The 26,100-nt window shown below is 38.5% G+C and overlaps 1 protein-coding gene across 8 annotated transcripts in view; it reads left to right on the top strand.

The window, feature by feature from the left end:
* The first annotated feature begins 2,023 nt into the window (after nucleotides 1-2,023).
* The window catches only part of FAM13B (family with sequence similarity 13 member B), a 116,704-nt gene continuing 92,627 nt past the window's right edge, over nucleotides 2,024-26,100 (top strand). For all 8 annotated transcript variants that reach the window (XM_068535942.1, XM_068535941.1, XM_068535940.1 and 5 more), the window contains exons 1-6: nucleotides 2,024-2,334; nucleotides 17,942-18,108; nucleotides 19,515-19,706; nucleotides 20,143-20,355; nucleotides 24,787-24,964; nucleotides 25,265-25,406. In XM_068535942.1, the coding sequence (XP_068392043.1) occupies nucleotides 19,550-19,706; nucleotides 20,143-20,355; nucleotides 24,787-24,964; nucleotides 25,265-25,406 (690 nt within the window). In that variant the 5' untranslated portion in view covers nucleotides 2,024-2,334; nucleotides 17,942-18,108; nucleotides 19,515-19,549. The remainder of the gene's footprint in view (nucleotides 2,335-17,941; nucleotides 18,109-19,514; nucleotides 19,707-20,142; nucleotides 20,356-24,786; nucleotides 24,965-25,264; nucleotides 25,407-26,100) is intronic.

Raw genomic sequence — 26,100 nt, 5'->3', positions numbered from 1 at the left:
TTTCATACTCAGAGTAATGTAACTATTACTGTCAGTTATGTCAACAAGAGCCTGTGTTGCATAGGCAGGGCAGGTTCAGAAGGGTTTTTACTCTAATGATTTCCTCTCATGATATTTTTACTCGCTATGATTAAGCTTTAGAAGCGACATGTTGCCCTGTTCTTCAAGCATGGAATCACAGGTAAAGCTTCCATTTAAGACGTTTAAAGAGAGGTGCAAGGCTGAATGCATAGGTTGCATCTTGATTGGGCTGCTTTGAAACCAGAGTCCGTCTGGTCCTCAGTTTGGCAGATTCGGACACTTACATTTCACTTTATTCAGGCTTAATCAGGCTCTGAGAATGTAATTTGGGTAAAACAACTTTATAATTCAACCCAATGAACAGAAGCTGATTTATGAACCATGATGTGAATTTACTGAGAAAAACTGTATTGCTTGTATAACTAGTACCAGTCATGTGCTTTGGACAATTGCTTCTTACTGTGTGTGTTGATTTAACTGAGAGCCCTTGAGTGATGGGAAGACTACCTGATAAGTGTGGAATCAGAGCATGGGTCTTTGTATGTTCTTAAATGATATCTAGAATTTAAGTTTACTAGGATATAAACTCACTGACAGGGATCTTATTTGCTGATATATCCTAAGAGACTAGAACATGGTAAGCATTCAATAAGTATTTGTTGAGTGAGGGACTGAATCTGAACTAAGTGTTTTTAAACTGTTCTGATAATGGATGGGTATTGGTCCCGGTCATTAGAATCAGTAGCCTCTCTCCTAGACAGAATGAGAGCCCACAGTACATTCTTATTCAGATTCTGCTGGTTCTAGACTCTTAATGGACCCCACCCGTCTCTTATGACAGCATCAACTAGGCATGTGACACTTAGGTTACAGATGATGTATTTTACTCTCTCTGATGAAATCTGGGAGTCACCTTGATCTCTGTAACACATTTACAGATCATCTCATAGGGTGACTTTCTTTTCTTTTCTTTCTTTCTTTCTTTTTTTTTGGGGGGGGGTAAATTTTGTTCCAAGTTCTATGAGGGTTCTTGTCTTACATTTTCCAGGTTTCTGACTTCCAGCTCAGGCATGTAGGGGACAACTGAACTGTGGTAGTTTATATTTTTACAGACACCCAGAGTTCTTTGTGCAAGTGTGGATCTATACCCTCCATCAAGGAGTCTAAAGGCAGAACACTGCGTTTTACTCAATGGGAGATCTCAAAGCCCTTAACAAACTAAAGCAAAAAACGAGATTGTATGAATATTCATACCTTTGTGAACGCGTGGGAGCTGCACGGTCGGTCTGGGTGGCTATGCAAGCAAGTATAGACACCCCAGGCTCAGAGAGCTCCTCATTCTTTCTGCCTTTCAGCTCTGCCTCTGAAATTCTGGTTTTGTATAGGAAGCTCTCTGTAAGCATAAAGCCTGTTGACTTTCATTTTCCCAGATGCTTTCGGCACCAGAGGCACCTATGTTCTCTCTGGAGTCTAGGTCTTGTCCTTAGGTGAAGAGGAAGGGTGGGGGGCGGACAGGGTCCCCCATCTAACCTCCGTCGCTGAGAATGGGAACGTGACTCACCGCTTCAGTCTGCCCGGAGGTTTCTGTTAAAGGTCTCCGCGCTCCTCACCTAGATAACGGCACCCGGGTTTTTCTGGCTTCCTGCAGGTGGGCATGCTCCCTCCGCAGAGACCAGGAGTGACCTCGGGCTGCCGGATTTGCCCTTCATGACACCTACGTCCTCTCCCCACTTTCCTCTATCTTCTTTCCAACCTCCCCAGACTGAGGACCCCCAGACACCTCCCTCAGGCCCGCGCCCTGCTTCTCACACCGTAACCCAGGGGACCAAATTTGGGGTGGGAAAAGCCCGGCGGTTCTAAAGCCCACGGACTCGAAGGCTGCAGCCGCGGGGCTTTGGGGAGCCCCGCCCCCGCCCGCGGGCCCGCCCCGCCCCGCCCCCTCCGCCCCCTCCGCCCCTCCCACGTACGTCACGTCCGGCCCAGCCCCTGCCAGCCCTCCGCCCTCCGCCCTCCGCCCTCCGCTCTCCTCTCGCTCGCCGTTAGGGAGGCTCAGCGCCTCAGCTACAGCCTCCGTCTCCGCTCCCGCCCCATCCTCCGTGTCTCTGCCGCCGCCACCGCCGGGGGCATCCGGGGGTCGCCTAACGGGCTGGCCCTGCGCCACAGTCGTCGGTTCAGCCTTCCGCCAGTGGCGGCCACAGGAAGAAGCTCGCTGGCCGCGGAGCCACTTGGGGCCTCAGTTCTCGCCCTCTTTCAGTTGCCGCGGGTTCTGGAGAAGCGGCTGCGGCCGGGGAACTGGGCGTCGAGGTTCCAACGGTAGGTGAACGGGCGGATACCCGTATCTGCGCATGCGCTGGTCCCAGTAGCCGCGGCCCTCCCCCTTCTGCCTCCCCCCAGCTCCGTGTCCCACCCGCACCGGGTTCAAGGGCTTTTCACCTCGGGGTGCGGGGGATCCCGGGCAGTGCCGTTGCAGGTGCGGCATTCCATAGAGAGGGCCCCCTTTCTCCTAGAGCAAGAGAAGGTGAAGATGTGCCCCTGGCAGCCAGGGGGTGTGGCAGTCTTCGATTTTTCAGCCGCTGCAGTGCGCGTGAGCGGGTGTGCCTTCTCACCTAGCTCCCCCAAAGTAGAAGGCACAGCTCCCCACCCTTGTTTGCTAGCCTTCCCTGCACACCGGACCTGCGCCGCCTCCCTGCCCTTTTCCTTAAAGCTGGGCAGTGAAGTTGATGCAGAAAAAAAAAAGTGTGGTTTAATCCGGTCTCAACTGCGCCCCTTTTTAAGATCACGTGAGATGAGTGGTTGCTGACTTCCTTAGATCGTTCAGAGAATATAGCCAAAATTGGGCTGTTGGTGCACTGGGGACTTGTCTAGGATGCATTCTGCATAGGCCAGGCTAGAGAGGGTACAGCGCTGTTTCAGATGAGGCGCCTGGCTTCCGAGATAAGGTATTAGTAAATTGAATCAGTTGGCACACTTGCCCAGTGGGAAGTTGGTAAACTTCAATTAAAAATCAATTAAAAATCAAACTGACTTTTAGAAAGGCATTTCGTTCGGCTCCCCATTATGCCGTCTAATCAATGAAAAAAGTACCTAAGATTGGGCACTTACCTTATTTTCAAGTTGATGATAATCTAAAAATGGCAACCGGAACCACAGTAATGCAGATTATGAACATTAAATAGCTGAGATGCACTTACTTTTAAAAGTGGGCATTAAAGGATGGTTTTGAATTATTGACTTTCTGGGTTAATGTGAGGCGTGTCTTCAACTTTCCTTTTTGTAACCTTGCATGCAATACGTGTTGGCCTGGGTGTCTCTCAGGTACTGTGCATTTAGTAAGTGCGTACTAGCTGAATGGAATTGAATAAACTGGTTATTATTTGTATATCTATCGGGAGCTCCTTCTTACTTTCTTAATCTCTGCTGCTTTTAAAATTTGGGCAGTATTTTTAACAGTTTAATTGTGTTACCAGTTAGGGATCTGGAACGCATCTTAAATGCTTGGAAAGATGTAGAAAGGCTTATCAGTGTTATAAAATTCTTCCTTAGGTGAAGTAAATGTTACATTGTGTGTGTGTTTTTAACTGTATATGTAGTGTTTTATTTATTAATATGAGTGTATAGAATTCTGTTATTTTCTCTATCTTTAAAATTTATATTTATTTCAAAAATTAATAGGCAATATTTAGAGAAGTTTTAGGTTCACAAAAAAATTAATCAGAAAGTACAGAGTTGCTACATATCTCCTCCCCCCCTGCATGCAATTTTCCCTTTTTTTATATCTTGTATTAGTATGAAGTGTGTTTTTATTAGAATGCCGTTGTTTTAGGACAGAGAAAATGACTGAAATGGATATATTGTGACGTGTCAGTTTTTCCCCATCAATAAAATGACAGCTACTTTTATTATCATTTCTGAATGAGCTCAGTCTGTGCATGGCTCCCCTTTGTTGTACCCTGACTTTAGTATTGGGAAACATAATAGGATAAATTGTAGCTATACTTTGAAAAAAATTGTGGTAAATATACATAACGTAAAATTTACCATTTTAACCATTTTTAAGTGTACAATTCAGTGGCATTAAGGACATTCACAGTGTTGTGCAACCATTGCCACTGTCCATTTCCAGAACTTTTTCATCATCCCAAACAGAAACTCTTAGACAGCAATTCCCCATTCCCTCTTCCTCCTAGCTCGTGGTAACCTCTATTCTACTTTCTGTCTCTATAATTTGCCTATTCTAGGTACCTCATATAGGTGGAATCATATAGCATTTGTCCTTTTGTGTTTGGCATATTTCATTTAGTTCATTTTCAGGGTTCATTCATATTGTAGCGTGTATCAGAATTTCCTTCCTTTTTAAGATTGAATAATATATTCCATTGTGTGTATATACAACATTTAGTTTATCCGTTCATCTCTTGATGGACATTTGGATGTTTCCACATTTTGGCTTTTGTGAATAATGCTTCTATGAACTTTGGTGTACAGGTATCTGTTTGAGTCCTTGCTTTCGATTCTTTTGGGTATATACCTAGGAGTGGAATTGCTGGTAATTCTGTGCTTAACTTTTCGAGGAACATCTAAACTGTTTTCCAGGTCTGCTGCACCATTTTACATTCCCATTAGCAATGCACAGGGGTTCCAGTTTCTCTACATCTCCCCAACAATTGTTACTTCCCTTTGTTTGTTGGTTTGTTTTTTTGGTTTGTTTGATAATAGGCATCCTAATGGGGGTGAACAGGTATCTCATTGTGGTTTTGATTTGCGTGTCCCTAAGAGTGATGCTGCACATCTTTCATTTGTGTATCTTCTTTGGAGAAATGTCTGTTTAAGCCCTTTGCTCATTTTTTAAATTGGTTTTTGTTTCTTTGTTGTTGAATTACTTTAAAAAAAAAAGTTACTTTAAAAAGTTATTTTGTACGTGCATTAAATCTTTTATCTGAAAACCTTAATGGTTCTTAAAATGAATGCAATACTGAAATTTAAAAAATAGAAATTGGGGTAAATTCCCTGGCGGTTCAGTGGTTAGGACTCTGCACTTCCACCACAGGGGGTATGGGTTCGATCCCTGGTCGGGAACTACCCGCATGCCCCGCAGTGCGACTAAAAAAAAATTAAAATAAATAAATAAATAAATAAAATAAATAAATAGAAATTGAAAATTTCTGTTTTACACATGGATAAACAACAAAGAGATTTTACATCTGAAAAAGGTTTCCAATTATTTAGTAAGTCACGCTATATTAAGTTCTCAATTAGGTATATATCAATACCGAGAACTTATTTCCATAACCTCAGCATTACAAAGGTGCATGCATTAAATGAAGATCCTGTCCTCACCAATGAGTAAGATTAATGCTCCTGAACTTTCCTTTGTTTATAAAGTATTTTGTTAACATGGCTAGGAGCAGAGGAGGGGATTACTGGATGGAGAAAAAGGAAGTGTAGTATATACACATGAACTTGACCTGAATCAGTGTTCCCCAAGTGGCACAGAAGGCCAATATGTGAGGAGGTTCACTTTGGGGCCTTATAGAAGAGCCAATTTGATTGGACATGGAAATAATGAAGGATTTTTGGAATGGAATGTAATAAAGGCAGGTTTAATGCACCAACTCATACTCACATGAGATATTAATAGTAATGGCATTAAGAGTAACTCATTATCAGATTTATTTATTCATTCACTGGATATTTATTTTTCTCCTTATAAATGTTAGAGATACATGAAGGAGCAAAACCCAAGCAGTTACTTGGTGATGGTTGCATAACTGTAAATTTACTAGACATTAAATTATACACTTGAAAAGAGTGAATTTTATGATATGTAAATTATACCTTAATAAAGCTGCTTTAAAAAAAGAAAAATCCCACCAGTGGACTTTAAGGAACTTATACTCTGTTGGGAGAAAGAAACTTTAAACACAGAAAGGACTATATAATAAAACTTGTGATGAATGTTTTGGAGCCAAGAAATAACATGTCCTAAGAAAAATTGACAGGGGATATCATTAGGTTGGATGGGTTGGAGAAAGCCCCTCCAAGAATGGGACTTGAGTAAGAGCGGAAGATGAGTAGGAGGAAGTGAGGGGGAGAGTGTTTGAGGCAAATGAACCAGCACGTATAAAAGTCTTAGGTTGAGGAAGATGCAGTGGCTTGACAAGATAATTTAATGAAATTTATTGGATTTCTACTAGAGAAGGAAATACCCTAAATCTTTTCAGACAGGTTTTTACCTAGCTTTAGTGTATATTTTCCTTTTCTTTTGTATATGATGTGTAATAATTCTTATATTTTTGGTTTTAAACAGTTTTCAGAGAGATGTCTGGTTTCTATTATTGCCCTTTTCTGGAATAGAAAAATAGAAAAACTTGAGTTGTTTACTTATTCTTAAAATATGTATTTTTGCTTTTATGTATCAAGCTGCTGTTCCATGTAATTGAAAAGTAAAAGTAAAAATAAAACTGAAAAACACTTGTTGATTGACATAGTAGGTGCTTAATATTTGGGGGGAAGGGTGGGAGGAGGTCCTTTTTGGACACCAGTCATAGTGGATTAAAAATTTGGAAAGGTGAAGGAGCTCAAATTTAGGATCAGATAAGATGGGAGAATTTTTTTTTTTTAATTAATTAATTAATTTATTTATGGCTGTGTTGGGTCTTCGTTTCTGTGCGAGGGCTTTCTCTAGTTGTGGCAAGCAGGGGCCACTCTTTATCGCGGTGCGCGGGCCTGTCACTATCGCGGCCTCTCTTGTTGTGGAGCACAGGCTCCAGACGCGCAGGCTCAATAATTGTGGCTCACGGGCCCAGCTGCTCCGCGGCATGTGGGATCTTCCCAGACCAGGGCTCGAACCCGTGTCCCCTGCATTGACAGGCAGATTCTCAACCACTGCACCACCAGGGAAGCCCAAGATGAGAGAATTTTTATAGGAAAAGCAGACCATATTGTGGTTCATTATAGAATCACTTTTGAAACTAATGATTTCAAAAGGTATATATTTTTTCTGTTAAGGAGTATTCTAGTGTTTGAATAATGATTTTTGATTAGCAAGTACAGAATATTTAAGTGTTTTATGAATCACCTTTACGAAGTATCGTTTCATACATTTCAGTGAAATTTCAAACAATATTTTCAGTTTTGGTTGTAGTCATTGTTGCCTGAAAGAGCATCAGCCTAAAGGGCAGCAGACTTAGAGTTCTGCTAACTAGTTTAGTGACCTACTCACTAGTTAAGTGACTTTAAACCAGTTTCTTCAGCTCTCTGAGATTTTTTTTTTTTCCTTTTCTGAGAAAAAGTGATAATCTGCCATGCTTATCTCACAGGGGATGGTTGTGAGGATTCAGTTGGATAGTGAACTAGAAAGTATATCAGAAATGATAGCATCATTTCAGATACTGGAGTTCTGCTGTTGTGTAGTGTTCACAACCCAGGAAATAAAGATGAAATCATATTTTTTGCTCTCAAAGTTTATAATCAAGTGGAAAAGACAGATACAAAAAATAAGTATAGTCAGTGCTTTTTTGTTCATATCCCAGGTTCCTTTTTTTTCCCCCCCAGAGCAGTTTTTACACAAGTCAGTGCAAAAAGAGAATGTTGTTCTCTCAAGGGACCCATTTGGCTAGAACAAGTTGTGGAATTACCTCCAATGGTAAAAAAAAAAGAAAAAAAAGTATATTGTAGTTTTGTATTAAAGAGCAATAAGAAATGATATGCTAGTCTTCTTAAGACTGTACTCATTACTGGGCCCTAGGTGAGCATGTTTTCAATGGAGAAACATGAAAGGTGAAAAGTTACCAGAATAGAGGAGTCTTGAAGAGTCAACATTTGTCAAAATTGAGATTATATGCATGCATATAATTGACTGGAATATGTGCTGTCTTTACGTATATATGCTTTCTCAGGTATTTTGTGTCGCCCTCTAAATTGTAGAGCTGTTTTTTTGTGGGGGGCCAGTCATTGTGTTGGTACTTAGTGGAAAGAGCTAATTTAACACATAACTCACTTTGACTTAATAGAAGATCATGCTAAAGTAGTGACCAGTGACCTTAGAGTGAATGTGGGGTAAAGGAACCTGTTGGGAGCCAGCTTGCTCCAGCACATTACAGGCTTACCCTTTCATCAGGAGACAGCATTTAAAGTGTCACCTTTTCTCATACTTTCATGAGTAAGATTAAACATCCCTCTACCACTCTTACCTGTTTTTCATGCACTGATATGTGAACCTTCAAAAACTCTAGATCTCACCGATAAATATCTCAGAAGGTCATCCTTCATCCTTTGGGGAAGTTTATCTACCTTGGAGACTAACTTCAGGTACCTTATGGTTTCCTTGGCTTTTTGAATCAGATTTGTGGCTGATTTACAAGTAAATGTGAGAGGTTGCCTTTGTAATACTGCTCATTTTATTGTTCTGGTTTCTTAAGACTTAAATTACTGTCATTAGAAAGATTTGCAGTTAGATCCAGCAGCACATTCTAGCATCACCATTTACAAATTTTGAAGTTTAGCTCAGTGACATGAGGCTCACAATACATGTAAAAGGGGAATAGTGCCTGCCTCATAGCATTCTTCTAGGTATGAGAAATAACTTGTGAAGTGCTTATAGATATTCCATAAATCATAGTTCCTTTCCATAATTTTTTAAAAATTATAGTTGATTTACAATATGATTAGTTTTTAATATTATTTACAGTATTATTATTATTATACATTTCAGATGTACAACATAGTGTTTCAATATTTTTATAGATTATACTCCATTTAAAGTTGTTATAGGGGCTTCCCTGGTGGCGCAGTGGTTAAGAATCTGCCGCCTGCTAATGCAGGGGACATGGGTTCAAGCCCTGGTCCGGGAAGATCCCACATGCCGCAGAGCAACTAAGCCCGTGCGCCACAACTACTGAGCCTGCGCTCTAGACCCCGTGAGCCACAACTACTGAGTCCACGTGCTGCAACTACTGAAGCCCGCGTGCCTAGAGACTGTGATCCGCAACAAGAGAAGCCACTGCAGTGAGAAGCCCGCGCACCGCAATGAAGAGTAGCCCCAGCTTGAAGCAACCAAAGAAAGCATGCGTGCAGCAGTGAAGACCCAATGCAGCCAAAAAGAAATAAATAGATAAAGTTGTTATAAAGTGATTTCCTGTCTTGATTCGATTATTTTTGGTTATTGCTGGGAGTAGATATGGCAGCCACTTTTGATGTTTTTTGTTTTTTTTAAACATCTCTATTGGAATATAATTGCTTTACAATGTTGTGTTAGTTTCTGCTGTATAACAAAGTGAATCCGCTATACATATACATATATCCCCATATCTCCTCCCTCTTGCATCTCCCTCCCACTCTCCCTATCCCACCCCTCTAGGTGGTCACAAAGCACGGAGCTGATCTCCCTGTGCTATGCGGCTGCTTCCCATTAGCTAGCTATTTTACATTTGGTAGTGTATATATGTACCATGTATATATAGAAGTGTATTTATTTAGTTTTTAATCACTTAAGGAGGTGTTCTCCTCTTGTTAATCTTCTTAAATTTGAATAGTCAGTATTTGCTTCTTATTTATGTCTTTATTCAACATATATTTAATTTATTTATTTATTTTGTTGCGACAGGTGGGCTCCTTAGTTGTGGCATGCATGTGGGATCTAACCCAGGCCCCCTGCATTGGGAGCACAGTGTCTTAACCACTGTGCCACCAGGGAAGTCCCTCAACATATATTTTAAACATTAAATTATGTGTTAAGGATTGAGGCAATACAAAGATGATACAGAGGTGATACAAAGATGAAATGACAGGGTTCCTACCTACAAGAATCCTCTCTTTTGAAAAAGAGATAGACATATTTTTAGATTCTATGGGATGTTTGCTAAAAAGGTAAGAGATACCTTAGGAGCAAAAGGAAGGAGAACTGTCTGCTTCAGGAAGTCAGGGAAGGTTTGACAGAGGAAGCTGGAGTTGAGACTTGATGATGGATGGAACAAGTTTTGGTGAACAAGATGGAATTGGTCATGGTGTTGAGTTAGGGCTCCAAGACAGAAAACAATGTGCACAGCTTGGGAGATGTGGATTGTGAATTTCAAGTAGTTAAGTATTGTTGGAGAGTAGAGTGAGGTGTAAGAGTGACAGGAAAGAAGATTTTACTGGTAGGTGAAGTACTTGTACACCACGTAATAGAATTTGCAGTTTACTGTGTACGTCAGAGGTTCTTAAAACTTTGTGTGTATTATAATCACCCAAAGAGCTTATTAAACATACAGAGAGCCCAGGCCAGGCTCTCATGGATGCTAGATTGGGGTTGTGGCTGTATATTGAATATCTGTATATTGAACAAAACTTTCCCCATCCCCAGATGAAATTAGGAAACCAGTGCTATAGGTCACTGGTCTCAAAAGTGAGGTGCTGGCACTTTGAATGGGCAGGATGACCTATTAAAATGTGTGTGTAGGTGGAGGAGTAAAATTTATGTTTCTACTTATTTATTTATTTATTTATTTATTTTTGGCTGAGTTGGGTCTTTGTTGCTGCGCGCGGGCTTTCTCTAGTTCCGGCGAGTGGGGGCTACTCTTCGTTGCGGTGCGCAGGCTTCTCATTGCAGTGGCTTCTGTTGTTGCGGAGCACGGGCTCTAGGCGTGCGGGCTTCAGTAGTTGTGGCTTACGGGCTCTAGAGCACAGGCTCAGTAGTTGTGGTGCACGGGCTTAGTTGCTCCGCAGCATGTGGGATCTTCCCGGACCAGGGCTCGAACCTGTGTCCCCTGCATTGGCAGGCGGATTCTTAACCATTGTGCCACCAGGGAAGCCCTGTTTCTATTTATTTTTAATGTTCAATTTTTTTTTTTCTTTTGCCACGCCATGAGGCATGTGGGATCTTAGTTCTCCAACCAGGGATCCAACCCGTGCCCCTTGCAGTGGAGCCCTAATCACTGGACTGCCAGGGAATTGTTTAAATGTTATTTTTCTGTATGTTTATTATGTGCATAATATACTAAGGTATTCATTATTCTACTTTAGAAATACACATACATATATGAGAGGTATGCGCATAATCTTTTTCCTGTTCAAAAAATTTAGAGCGCAGGGCTCCAGGCATTGGAAAACAGTTGAGGAATTTTGTGCAGGGGAATTCAGGTTAGATTTGATGAGGGTATCAGTGAGGAGAATAGATGAAGGGACTTAGTTACAGGGGATTTTATCTCCCTTTGGCCTTATTACTTTTGTTTTGCTTTGAAAGCTTGAAATCATGGGGGTTTATAAAATAATTGACTGTGGTCATGAAACCCTTGCCTGAATACTTTGCATAAAAGAGGGATAAGTGAGCTGTCTCAAGGTGAAATGTTTTGTTTAGTGAGTTGCAATCTGTAAAATATATGTGCTGTATCTAGTACCATGATTTGGGGAGTGTAGTTATACAAAATATACTTGATTCATTGCTCATTGTAGTTTTGTGGAATCACCATGGAGGAGGATTGTTCCCTCAACAAGTATGTTAAAGTGCACACAGGTGAACAAATCCTCAGGCACAGGGGTAATAATTGTTCCAATAAATACTTTATAATCTTTTTTTGTTTTTTAAGGCAAAGAAATTCCTCACCTTTTGAGTATTAGAGCTCTCTTTAAAAACTTTCTAGTCCTGGGACCTCCCTGGTGGCACAGTGGTTAAGAATCCACCTGCCAATGCAGGGGACATGGGTTCGAGCCCTGCTCTGGGAAGATCCTACATGCCGCGGAGCAACTAAGCCCGTGTGCCACAACTAACTGTGCCTGCGCTCTAGAGCCCGCGAGCCACAACTGCTGAGCCCACATGCCACAACTACTGAAGCCCGCGTGCCCTACAGCCTGTGCTCCACAACACGAGAAACCACCACAAGGAGAAGCCCGCGCACTGCAACGAAGAGTGGCCCCCACTCGCTGCAACTAGAGAGGGCCCGTGCGCAGCAATGAAGACCAAACGCAGCCATAAATACATACACACATATATACATACATACATACCAACGCAGCCATAAATACATACGTACATACATACATAAATACCAATGCAGCCACACATACATACATACATACATACATACATACATACATACATATATATATAAGCAAACAAGCAAGCAAACTTTCTAGTCCTGAATTCTCCTTTAGTTAGATATACTTTGATAAATTACTTAAGGGCAAAGTCAATATGAATTTATTTATTTTTTAACTTTTAATTTTATGTTGGAGTATAGTTGATTAACACTTGAGTCAGTTTCAGGTGTACAGCAAAGTGATTCACTTACACATATACATGTAACTATTCTTTTTCAAATGAATTTAATAGTAGATTTAAATGACTTGGTATTTTCCTGATCAGAGTAGCATCTATAGACATTTGACAGATAAGTTTATATGCTGTTGAGATGTTTAACTTTTCTGTTTGCTTGGTACTGTTAAGGATTCAGACAGATTGATGCCTTGTCAGTTTCTCAGGCCAGGAGGGAACCACAGATTTAGCATACTGGCAAATTTTGTAGTACCATCCTTGTTAGGTCAGAATGAAAGAAGTGCCTTTTCCTTTGTTTGATAAATTGCTTAGAGCTTACTAATGAAAAGATGAATGTATGGAGCAGGGGTACATTATCTCTGTTCCCAAAGTTTACCATCTTTATTGAGACTCAGCTCCCTCTTGGCTTTTCCCTCTTTTTATACTAGTGATAGCACTTTTTTAGGTTTTGTTTTGTTTTAGCAATTTTTTAAAAAGTATTTATTTATTTGGCTGTGCTGGGTCTTAGTTGCGGCATGTGAACTCTTAGTTGTGGCATGTGAACTCTTAGTTGCAGCATGTGGGATCTAGTTCCCTGACCGGGGATCGAACCCAGGCCCCAGCATTGGGAGTGCGGCGTCTTAGCCACTGGACTACCAGGGAAGTCCTGTTTTAGCAATGATTGAAGATGATTGAGGTAGCTCTTTTAAACTTTTCTGTGTGAATTGTATCCCTATTTTGTCAAAAGCATTTTGGGCAAAAGTGACTTTTCTTTTTCCTTTCTATTCAGTTTGAAGGTAGAACATTTTTACATGAAAGTGATCATTTATTTTTGCAGATACCCCTCTTAACCACAGGTTGTTTTATTTGTAAAATGATGAAAGTTTATTAGTATATTGTAGATCTACTCTTATTACCATTATACTGTTTTGTAAAATTATTTGCTCTGAAAAGACTTTCAACTAGTGTTAAAATTTATAAAGTCTTCAGCGTTTTATCCCTTTTTTTTTTTTTTAGTTATGCTCTATAGAAATTGTAGTAATTTCTGGATGTGCTAGATAGCATAGAAGGGCCAAACAGGATTGGTTCTTGAAATGTGGTTAAAAAAATATTATATTTTTGGGGACTTCCCTGGTGGTCCAGTGGCTAAGACTCCGCCTTCCAATGCAGGGGGCCCGGGTTTGATCCCGGGTCAGGGAACTAGATCCCACGTGCCGCAACTAAAGATCCTGCGTGCTGCAACTAAAAGATCCCGCGTGCGGCAAATAAATCCCGTGTACTGCAACTATAAATAAATAAATAATTAGTTTAAAAAACCACAACAAATACATTTAAAAAAAAATAAATATTTTATTTTCCTTTTGTGGATGGAAAAGCATATTTTAAAATGTCATATTTTATAATAAAAGTTTAATATTCAATAGTTAATCTATTAAAATGATGCTATGCCTTTATTCATGTGAGTTTTCTCATTTTAATTTTTTCTGCTTTATTGAAGTGTAATTTATATACAATCACATTCACCAATTTAAAATGTTTAGTTTAATAAGTTCTGACAAATGTATTAAGCATGTAACCACCACTACCACAATCATGACATAGAACATTTCCATCACCCCCAAAAGTTCTCAGTGCTTTTTAATTTTCTCATCAGTGAAATGAATATAATGAAAGTATGTACTTCCATAGGATTGTTGTAAGGATTAAATGAATTAATATATTTGAAGCCCTTAAGGTAGTTCCTGGCTCAGTAATAGCTCAGTTAATGCTATCTGCTGTTATCCGTGGTATTGATGTTGGTGTTATATCCTTTAAAAAAAAACTGTCACTACTAATTTTATTAGATACTTAAGACTTTTCTTTTTAAACACATTTTAAAATTTATTTTATTTATTTGTTTTTGGTTGCGTTGGGTCTTCGTTGCTGCATGTGGGCTTTCTCTAGTTGCAGTGAGTGGGGGCTACTCTTTGTTGCGGTGCACGGGCTTCTCACTGCTGTGGCTTCTCTTGTTGTGGAGCACGGGCCCTAGAGTGCAAGGGCTTCAGTAGTTGTGGTGTGTGGGCTCAGTAGTTGTGGCTCACAGGCTCTAGAGTGCAGGCTCAGTAGTTGTGGCGCACGGGCTTAGTTGCTCCGCGGCACGTGGGATCTTCTGGAATTAGGACTCGAACCCGTGTCCCCTGCATTGGCAGGCAGATTCTTAACCACTGCACCACCAGGAAGTCCTGATACTTAAGACTTAAAGATTCTTTGCTGTTAAGAAAGGTGTGCTTGTTGCTGTCATGTATATCAGCGGTCCCCAACCTTTTTGGCACCAGGGACCAGTTTCGTGGAAGACAGTTTTTCCACGGTGCGGGGGTGGGGATGGTTCAGGAGGTAATGTGAGTAATGGGGAGCAGTGGGGAGCGGCAGATGAAGCTTCACTCGCTCGACTGCCATTCACCTCCTGCTGTGTGGCCCGGTTCCTAACCAGGGTTGGGGACCCCTGATATATATGTGTATGTAACCATATGTATATGAATAGAGTGTAGAAGTATTTTGAGCCTTCGCAGAACTCAGGTTGATAGCTAGTATATGAAGGTACACTTTCCTGAATGTACCCATTAGTCAGCTTATTGATAATTGGTATTTAATTGCATTATTTTTTATCACTCTTGTCTCATGGTAAAGTATGTGATATAAAATTCAAAATGGTTTCTTATTTGTTGTCAGTACCACCATGCTAGGCAACTGTCACTTGTATTTAAAATGGTTTTGCTGTTTTGATTTATAATAAAATTATGCTTTCAGAAATCCTTGGTTATTTTGAAAGTCTGCACATTGTATTCTCTTGTGTCAAGCCTTTAATTAACTGCTTTGTTTGCATTTTATTGACTGTATCTGTTCAGACATTTCATCAGATCTCTCTGGCATATTTTTCTGTGGTACCTGACCTGCTGCTATTTTCTTTTCCATTTTTCTTTTCTTCAAAAATGGGATATTGTAGTTTAGATGTTGCATTAGTTTTCTAGGGCTTCCGTGATAAATTACCAAAAATGGGGTGACTCTAGAATAGTAGAAAAATTTCTCTCACAGATCAGGGGGCCAGGAGTCTAAAATCAAGGTGTGGGCAGGGCCATGCTCCCTCTGAAGGGAGAATTCTTCCTTGCCTCTTCCATCTTTTGGTGGCTCCTGGCATTTCTTGTCTTTTGACAGCATAACTCAATTTCCGCCTTTGTCTTCACGTGGCCTTCTTCCCCTCTGTGTGTCTCTGTGTGTCCTGTCTCCTTCTTATAAGCACACTAGTGATTGGATTAAGGACTCCCCTAAATCAAGGTGATTTCATCTTGATATCCTTAACTAATTACATTTGCAAAGATCCTGTTTTCAAATAAGGTCACATTTTGATGTTCCAGGTGGACATGAGTTTTGGGGAGACACTTCAACCTAGTACACATATAAAGGAAATATTTACATGATTTAAGCTCTGAAAAGGGACAGGAAGCAGTACTAAATCATGTCAGAAACAACTTTGCATTTTGCAGGAATGTTATTTTGGGCCACTCTAGTCTGAATGCCTTCAGCAGTGTTCTCTGGATAGAGGTCTGAAGTGAATAGTCGTTGCCTGCTAGGGCTCGGAACATAGGCATGCTTTAAAAGTGCCTTTTAGCAAAATAACAACAACAACAACAACAAAACAAACAAAACAAAACAAAAGTACCTTTTAGCAAGCTATGAATGAATGACCTCCTAAAATATATATAAGACTCTGTGGTCAGTTTGAGAGATAAAATGTGAGAGTCTGTGGTACTTTAAATCGTCAGAATTTACACGGAGTGATAGTATAGTATAGTAATAAAGAGCAAGGACTAGGAGTTACACTCCCTGGATTCAGATTCTGCCTCTGACCCGTATTAGCTGGGTGGATTGTGGTTAAATTGTTGAGCCTCTATGCAGTGTCTCATTAAAATAAGTCATAATACTGTATCAATACGTGTAAAGTGCATAGAAATGCCTGGCACATAGTATCAGTAATTGCTCATTTAATGTTCGCTGCTGCTGTTTTCATCATCATGATGATGCCCTTTGTTTTTCCAGTAGTAAGGATGAATTTGTACTGATGAACTCATGGATTCCTACCCAGCATTGCCTTAGGAAAGATATGCTTTTCAGATTGTTTGCTTAGAGGTTGGGAGTAGTAGAGAACACAGGATGAGATAACTGGTTCCTGGTTTCACTAAACAAGTACACTAAACCTGAATAGCCATTTTCGTGATACAGAACTTGCCATTTAAAAAAATATATTTATTTATTTGGCTGCGTGGGGTCTTAGTTGCAGCACGTGGGATCTTCATTGAAGGCATGCGGGATCTTTAGTTGTGGCATGTGGGATTTAGTTCCCCGACCAAGGATCGAACCCAGGCCCCCTGCATTGAGAGCGCGGAGTCTTAGCTACTGGGCCACCAGGGAAGTCCCTAGAACTTGCCTTTGACAAAGTCTTCTAATGAGTCTTCATTTATTGTACATCAAGCAGATCCCCTTTCCTTTATGTCATTAGGGTATCAACCTGACTTTTAATGTAAGTTCATTAAACGTCTTATCCCTGAAGTTAACCTCCCTAAAGGATCTTATATAAACTTTGAAGTTGTTTTTCACATGAATAGACTACATGTTTTAGCAGGCATTTCAGGATGTTTTGGAAGTAATCATCTACTAAAGATGTGTTGTGGGAATGTGGTTTTCCTTCCCCTCGGTTTTTAATGTTCTTCCTGGAGGTATATGTAACTATTAAGACATTTTTGAAAACCACACTGAATGATAATACTCTTCTGCTTACCTGAAGCCTCTTGAGCAGAATCTTGCAGTTTACTGAGCTTGTTAGATTTTAAATAGATTATTAGAATTTACAGAAGATGAGACCAAATATTAAACATACTGCCGAACAGGTTTTCGCCTCTCTCCTGTCTCTCCTCGGCCTGTTTTGCTGGTCTTTTAACATTATGTAAAGAAGAGAAGGAAACTGATTTTCTTTCTAATGCATGCATGTATTTTCTCGGTGAAATGTAACATGTGTTTAGGTGTTATTTTATATAAGGAAACTTAGGCTTAGAGACATGGAAGCTGTTCAGGATCACATCTACAGAATGATGGAGTTGATACTTGAATATGTGCCTTTCTAGTTCTTTTCCAACATGTGCTATTGCCTCTCCAAATTAGAAAGCTCAGACAACTATGTTCTTGTTAACAAAATATTTGTTGTATACAAAGAAAAGAGTAAAGTATATAAGTGTAGTTCCAAGCTTAAACTCATGTCTTCCTCTCTTTGACCTAAAAATGCTTCCATGTTTAGTTCTGAGTATATGAGGATGGAATAGAACTGGGTGGGATGTGTGTGTGTGTACAAATGAAGGGTCCATTGAGGAAAAATGGATTATTAGAACGGTGTAGTCCCTGAAGATGTGTACTGTCAGAGACTGTCCTGTGCGGTTCCTTTATTTGTTTATCTTTAGCAGAAAGATTCATACCCGGGTTAGCCATCATAATTTGAAAGCTTGTGCAAGGTTTTGCCTGTAACTAGGTCACAGACAGATCTTTGAGGCAGAAGAATGCTTTTCATTATAGGGACCTTCCTCAATGGACTTCACTGCTTATTCTAGTCTCTTCTCACAGTTAAAGATGTTGTGGGAAATTAAAAGAACTGTTTTTTTCTTCTAGATTAACTGCTGAAGTACTGATCGAGTTCTGTGTTTCTTCAATGAGGAACTACAGGCTGATCTTCTGCCATAATCTCAAACAGCCATAAATGACAAAAGAATGCTTGCTCATTGAGGGTAGCTGGTGCAGAAACCATTTTTTAAACTTAGGTGTTTAAGTACTCAAAGGTAAGTTTCCACAATGGTAACTATCCCATACTTATATATCCACAGAGATTTTGGAGTTTGTCTACTATTGCTGCTATTGGATTATTAACTTAAGGTTTTGTAGTTATTAGCTGGCATCAGTTGTGTTAAAGAATGGATTTTGCTTGTCTAAAACTATTTAAATTTATGGCATTTTGCTGCCCCTAAGTTAATTTCTGCTGTTTCTGTAAGTTAGATGGATTTGTTTTCCAGTCACGATGTCTCTTGATCCAGTGGGTACACCTGTTATACATATGGACCTTATTTGTATAAACTTTAGAATATAGAGCTTTTTTTTTTTTTTTCTGCTCTGTTATCTTTCTCTTATAGTATGAAAGGAATTGTTTCTCTGAGGTGATGAAAAAAGCCCATTTTGTTCATTATCAACTTTTGAAAAAAGTTTTCCTTTCCTTTAAAAATACTCCTTTCTCCACATAAAATAATAAATGATTATTTTATTTTATTTTTATTTATTTATTAAAAAAATTTTTTTGGCCATGCCACACAGCTTGTGGGATCTTAGTTCCCCGACCAAGGATAGAACCTGTGCCCCCTGCAGTGGAAGCGTGGAGTCCTAACCACTGAATCTCCAGGGAATTCCCATAAATGATTATTTTAGAAAATGAATTTTTTTTGAGATTACTGTATTTGTTCTTTGATGCTTCATAAATTGGAAACATTGTTTTCTCCCACTGCTGCTTTATTGATCACAATTCCTGCAAAGACAAATTATTTATTTCTTCTGAACTAGCCGGGCTATGGAAGTTTTTCTTTTGAATAATTATGAAACAGCAGGATTGATAAAAGAACATTTTCATTGAAGGTTGATGACTAGAACTGAAAAATTTCCTTTGTTTATAAAAACATATTATGGCTGCTCTGTCATGTAGAAATAAGAACTGGTTAATCTTGTCCTTATTAGCCCATCATTTTTTAAAAAATGATTCTCTCCTCTTTGGGTGCTTATGAATTGAGTGGTTAGATGACCTTCATAGAGCAGAGTCCAGAAATGATTAGGTTTGGCTTTTTACTTCTGTGGTTAATAAACTTGGTCAGTAAGGTCCTGTTGGAGCAGAATTTGCCCCTTACTTTGTCTTTGAGATACTAACGTCCTCTGCGAAGTTTAATGATCAGTTTTGCCATTGTTTGGTAAATATACAAACACTAAAGGGAACATTCAGAACTAACTTCACATGGTAGAGAAAATGCTTAGATGATTGTATTGAGCTTTATTTGTAGAACACACTATGGGCCTGGTAACTGGAACATATTTAATAGACGAGAACACATTCAGGTGTAAAGCCTTTTTCTTTAATGTATTTAGTCATATTGCCACCTGTTAATCATTATAGTCTTTTTTTTTTTTTTTTTTTTCTTTTATTTGGCAGAAAAGACAGCTTTGATTTCTGGCTGCAAAAAAGATATGAGGAAGAGCTCCTCCCCTTCCTTGAATAACTGCAACTCCGTTCTTGCTAACAAAATATTTGGAATTCCACTTGATGAGCTGCAGCAGGGAGGACATCCAGACAATGAGGTTCCGTTCATAGTCCGCCACGTAGTGGACTATATTGAGGAACATGGTATACATTTCCTTACTTTGAGGGCTAGCCTTTGTTTTAATAAACACAACTTATCCATTTTTGACCTTGGATTTTTTTTTTCGGTATTCAATGTCCAAAATATAGTGAGGAAAAACAATGGAAATTCTTTTTAACATTTCAGTGTGTCTTTATTACTTAAAAATCATATACTCAGAAATGCCCAGTTTAGAGCATATTTTAGTGGGAGGGGTGATAGTAATATTTTTAATGGATATAAGGGGGTGGGATAAAATAGAATATCCCTCAGGACAGAGATAGTATACGTTTCTAGACGTGTAGTTTGGAGGTGGTTAGCCCAATCAGGGGAGCCAAGAACGGCTTTCCCAAAGTATGAGTATATTAAGTTGATTGGAGAATGAATATATATGGTAGTTGAAGTTGAAGCTTATTTAATTTTTGCCTTGAACTAATGTAGGAGGTCTGGAGCAACAAGGACTTTTTCAAGTCAATGGAAATGCTGAGACAGTGGAGTGGCTTCGGCAGAGATACGACAGTGGAGAAGAGGTGGATCTGGTTAAGGAAGCAGATGTTCCCTCGGCTATTAGTCTTCTTAGGTTTTTCCTTCAAGAACTTCCTGAACCTGTTATCCCTGGCAGTTTGCATATTCACTTGATGCAGCTTTCTCAAGGTAACATAATTTGAATCTTATCAGTCAGTCGCTTAACGTTTAATTTCAAAGTCTTTATCTTTTAGAAATCTTGACATATAAGCAGTAATTATAGTAATTCTGAGATTAATTTCTTAAGTTCCCATTTGGGGACATATGCCCTTTGGGGCTGTATTATCTAGTTAAGGGAATTGCAACCTCTTAGATTCCTGTAGTGCTATTTACTTTTTATGATTGGTCTTAGTAAGCCTAAGATACATAGTGATAAGGAGAAGGAGGAAAGGCAGGAGACAAGAACAAAGAGTAGGAGGGAAGAGGAAGAAGAAAAAATATATGTGTGGCAGAATGACCCATAATAGTCAGTGGTGTTGGTTAGTGGTGATGTTACTATGTTTATCCTTGGTTTGATAGAACATCCTAGCAAAAACCAGAAGACAGCTTTGATTCTAAGTTTGGAATATACCTAAAGCTTTTCTTGGACACCTGCCTGAAGGAAATAAAATATCAAATTGGACGTCAGACTACAAGCCAAATAAAGAAAAAAATTGGTTTGTTTCTGTTGGGTTAGTTTTTTGGTGGTGACTAAAAATAGGGCTTAGCTGGGATGGACAAGAAAAATAAAGGTAGAGGTATGCGGAAAGGTAAAAGAACCAAGAAGTGAGGATGCTTCTTTTCCTTGAGCCAGATGGTATTCACTGGTATTCATGTGTACATAATGGAGTGACATGCTTCGTTATATAGGAGAATTTATGAAGTTGGCATATAATACAGTTGACTTTTGAAAAACATGGGTTTGAACTTACATACATATTTTTTCAATAAATTTGTACTACAGTACTACATGATCTGCAATTGGTTGAATCCACACATGCAGAACTGTGTGGAGGGATATGGAGGGCCTGCTGTAATGTTATACACAAATTTTCAGTGGTGTGGAAGGTCGGCATCCCTAACCTCTGTGTTCAAGGGTCAACTGTATAATACATTTCTTGGATTTTTAAATTATTTTTTCTGGCGTTTGTGTTATGGAATCTCTTTAATTTTTTGAATTGGGGCTTCTACAGAAATTCAGTGATGTTAAAAAAATTATAACTACTTCCTTAATCCCTATCACTGTCAGAGCTGGACTTTTTGTATGTTTGTGTGTATCCTTAAGCAGTGTATGGGCAGAGAAGGAGGATTTCCTTTTGAGAGTATTTATCCATCTTTTTCTTACATTTAAACACGAGCCTGTATTAGTGGATGCCTCTTATTTGTGTGTAAAGGTCAATACAAAGATATTTTATGATCCTCTTATGTATGTTTTCCTCTGTACAGCTAGATAATAAGGCTCACTTTGTACTTGCTCTATTCAGGAATGGTTAGCCTGATTCAGTTTTGTTCTTTTATTGTGCCACCTGGATCAAAGAACAGGTTTCAAAATGAAGTGTCATCAATAATGTCACCTTTCTTTCTTTTTTTCTCTCAACAAATACTATATTTTTTTGTTCTGAATTTCTGAATCCATTTCAAATTTCTTTTCTTAGGAGTAGGAATTTTTTCAAATGTTTATATTCAGTCACCTAATAAGCACTTTGCATTCATTAAATATATAGTGAAACTGATGTGTTAGAGTTTTTTGAGCCCTTTTTGTGTCTCTAGAGCCATTCATTTTGTTTTTATAGTGTTAGGGTTCCATTTTCCCTGTGTTAGCGAATTGTAGACAAGTCTTTTAAAGTTCCAAGAATCAGATAATCTTTCAGTTTTGATTGAAAATTTATAAATGAATATGTGGAATAAGATTTAATGATGATAAATTTACTGCCTCTCATTGATGCTACCAGTCAGAAGCTATTTTGTCAGTAGGATTGTCATTTTGATTGGTATTCATTTAAAAGTATGACAGCATCATGCACTGTGTTATTTATGGAATTGCAATATATATCTTACTAATTAATTATTCTTATGTCAGCATTCACGTGTGAAGGAATTTAGGCATGCAAAAATGCTTGTGGCCCATTTGTTATAAGAAATCCACCATTCTCCTCCATTCCCCACTTATATAACCATTAGCATGGGTATGTATGCATGCACACACACCCATATATACACCCGTTTCTTTAATAGCTGTGCAGATAGGTGTGGCAGTACTTGAGGTGATATTTGCATTTCTGTTGTGGTAAAATCTATGTCCTCATCCTTCAATAATTCTTTTGGGAAGGTGTCTAGGTCTCTGGAAAAGTTCCTCTCTCCATTTATTGTAGGCAACTATAATGTTAATATTTTAATTGACGTTCACAAATACATGAGATTAATGCTTTTAAGATCATAGAGGCAGCATATAGTTGCATTTGAGTTAGTGTTCTTTAAAAAGTGGTTTTCATTTTCTGTGGTAGCAGGACATTGCAAAGTGGCATTTCTGGTGTGGTTTGATCTTTTATTTAGACCAGGATTTCACAACCTTGGAACTCCTGATATTTGGGGCTGGATAATTCTTTAGTATAGGGGCTATCCTTGAATTTTAAGATATTTAGTAGAATCCCTGGCCTCTGTCCACTAGATAGCACTAGTACCCCTTTCCCCCAAGTTATGACAGCCATTCAATTCATTGTCAGATGTTACCAACCATTGGTTTAGCCCATGATAGTTTGTCCATTTACTTATACATTATGTTTTGGTAGAAAACACAGTTCACAGTTCTGTGAATTTGTTGTAAAATTTACAGAAACTGTTAAAATGCTTGAAAGAATTCTTAGGGGAATCTTCTTTGATACCTACATATATTTTTCCTGGTTATGATCGAACTAGGAAGTAGGCCCAAAAGGAAAAAAAATTTAAGCGGGTGTGTTTTTAATACAAACACACACACGGAAATGCTCCTCTGCCTTATTTGAAGACTGGTAGGTATAAATATTTTAGAAGGAGGCTGGTAGGTATAAATTTTTTTGAATACTAGACGTGTTCACTAACAAAAGTAAAGCAGCATAAACAGTATTTCAAGTAAAACCAGCATAGCCCACGATCTTACCACCTCAAGGCAGCATCTTTTTTCAGTTATTGTGTATTTATTCAGCTTCTTCAACTAACTTATAGAACCCCTGCTGTGTGCCAGGCACTGTTCTAAATTCTGGGAATGCAGAAGTGAACAAAACCGGCTAAAAATCTCTGCCATCATAGAGCTAAAAATTCTAAAAGGGCATAAGGAGAGTTAGAGGAAAAATAGATGATAAGCAAAATAAATACAAGAGTATGTTAGATGATAAGTGCTATGTAGCTAGAGAGGATGTTATGTAGAATTTGTCATTGTTGATGTAGTCATCATTTTGATAATATTAATTGCATATATTTTTTGAGTTGATACACGTGATTTTTCTTAAATAATCCTTTTCTGCTAAATTTAGGTTGTTAAAAATTTCCACCAATTGTAAGTCACGGTAATCTAAAAAACATTAATTCAAGGACTGTTCCAACCAATTATAAAGTCAAAGTACCTGGGCAGTTGGTAATATTATGAAATATTGAAGAATTCTTATTGGTTGCATTTTAAATTTTAAGTAAAACTCATGTGACTATAGCCTTTTCTGTAAACATCTTAGAGTTGTGTTATTTTGCAGAGATGGCCAATATTATGATCATAACCTTTTACCAAGAATTTTTTTCCCCCAAGAATTAATTTTTAAATTAATTTTAAGAACCTCGAGAAAAATAAAGAATGAAATATAATTGGGTTAACTTTCTCTGTTGGAGCAATAAATTACTTTATTTTGAGGGTAACTCTGAGAAATTACTTCTCCTAAGTGGGGCCCTCACCAGTCAGGGAGTTGATACAGGCCTAATTTCTGTTAATGAAAACTCATTGACCTAAACACAGGGCCTAGCTTCTGGTAGTTGAAAATTCATTTGGTAAACAGAAAACAACATCAACTTAGAGGAGAAAAACAACTTAGAAGTGGAATTCGTACTTATTTAGTTCTGTTGATATTGCTGAAATTAATTGTTCTTTTCAGAATGTTAAAAGAAGAAAGTCTGTCTCTTCTTCTGTTCCTTCCTTGTTTTTTCTTTCATTCTAATACTATTAGCTGTTTAAATTGCTTCTCATCTTTGCTTGTTAGTGGTTGGTGTTGACTGATATTGGCCAGTGCATTTTGACTTCTTAGAGTTGGCACTAATTTGGAAACACAGGTACAGTCATGCAAGAGACAGTATGATGAGAATTAAAAAAAATAGAGAATTGGGGCCAGTGAGTAATAGATGAGGAAAACATCCTCCAACAGTTGAGAGGTTGTGTACCTTCTCAAATTCTTCCAGTTAATAAGTGAAATGCAAAGCCCTGAGGCATTTGGCCTCTAGTAGAGGAAGTGGTTTTGTAATTGTTATAGTAAAAGGGTTATATGGGTGTAGCAGTGTGAACCTGGCAAAATATCTGAGCTTTGCTTTTACTTCATTAAAGAAACCTGTCATTATGTTTTATAGATTATAATAACGAAGATGAATTTGGAAGAAAGTTGAGGTTCCTCTTGCAACAGCTTCCACCTGTTAATTACAGTTTGTTAAAGTTTCTGTGTAGATTTTTAGCCAATGTAGCATCACATCATGAAGAAATTTGGTCTGCAAACTCTTTGGCTGCTGTCTTTGGTCCAGATGTCTTCCAGTAAGTTTTTTCACAAATTTTTGTTTGATTAAAAAAATATATATATTTGTGAAATAGAATTATTGTACTGTCTCCCAAGGGTCATAGGTTGCTTGATGAACCATTATTTTTTATAGTAGATCTGATTAATCCTTCCAGCATTTCTGTGAACAGGGTACAAGTTAGGTAGGCTTTACAGATGGGAAAACTGAGGCACAGAATGATGGCATAAATCACTCAGGTCTATAAAGTTGCTTGTCTTCAGACTTTACCTGTGATTGATTTAAGAACTCTCAATTCAGTTTGGACTTTTATTCTTAGTATTTACACAGATGTGGAAGATCTGAAAGAACAAGAAATAGTGAGCAGGATAATGGCTGGACTTCTGGAAAATTACTATGATTTTTTTGAGAATGAAGAGGAAGATTTTTCATCTAATGATTTGAGTTCAATTACTGAACAGGTGAGAATATTTAAAATATACTTGGAGGGAGTTTTTGTTGTTGTTGCTTTTTAAAGAATTTGCTCTTAAGGGCTTGGCCCAAACTTAGGTGGAATTTTTAAGTACTAAACTGGAAGTAATTTTCTTGATTATTATATGTAATCATAGGTGATATATCCATGTAGTATATGAATGTGATCTTTTTTCTGAACAACTTCTTGTCCTCAATTTGGATATGGAAAAGTAATTGAAACCAGAGTGTATGGTAGAGCTTTTGTGGACGTTTTTGTGTTTTTCTTCTGTTAAATTAAGCATTGTTTATTTTGTAAGAATAGTGTGCTTTTGTTTTTGCAAAGAAACTGCTTGCGTAGAGGAATGCAGGCAAAGGTTGAGAATTAGAAGGTAGAGAGAAAGATTGAATACAAAGTTGACAGAAACTTAAAAATGTTTTTCTTGATTGAAGTACCAAGTCAGTATAGCAGTGCAAACATTGTCATTAATGGGAAGCATCAAAAGAGTAATAGTTTAGATTACAGATAATGTTTTAAATCTTGTGACTCTCGAATTTAAAACCCATTTCTCAAACATTATATTTTGTTGTTACTGCTATGCCTTGATGGTTGAGACTGCAGAAGGATCCTAGTTAGTTTCTTCTTTTTTACAGTTAATTAATTAATTAATTTTTGGCTGCATTGGGACTTCGTTGCTGCGCGCG

Source organism: Eschrichtius robustus, chromosome 2 (genome assembly GCF_028021215.1).
Source record: "Eschrichtius robustus isolate mEscRob2 chromosome 2, mEscRob2.pri, whole genome shotgun sequence".
Lineage (NCBI taxonomy): Eukaryota > Metazoa > Chordata > Mammalia > Artiodactyla > Eschrichtiidae > Eschrichtius > Eschrichtius robustus.
This window is presented reverse-complemented; position numbering and strand designations above follow the sequence as displayed.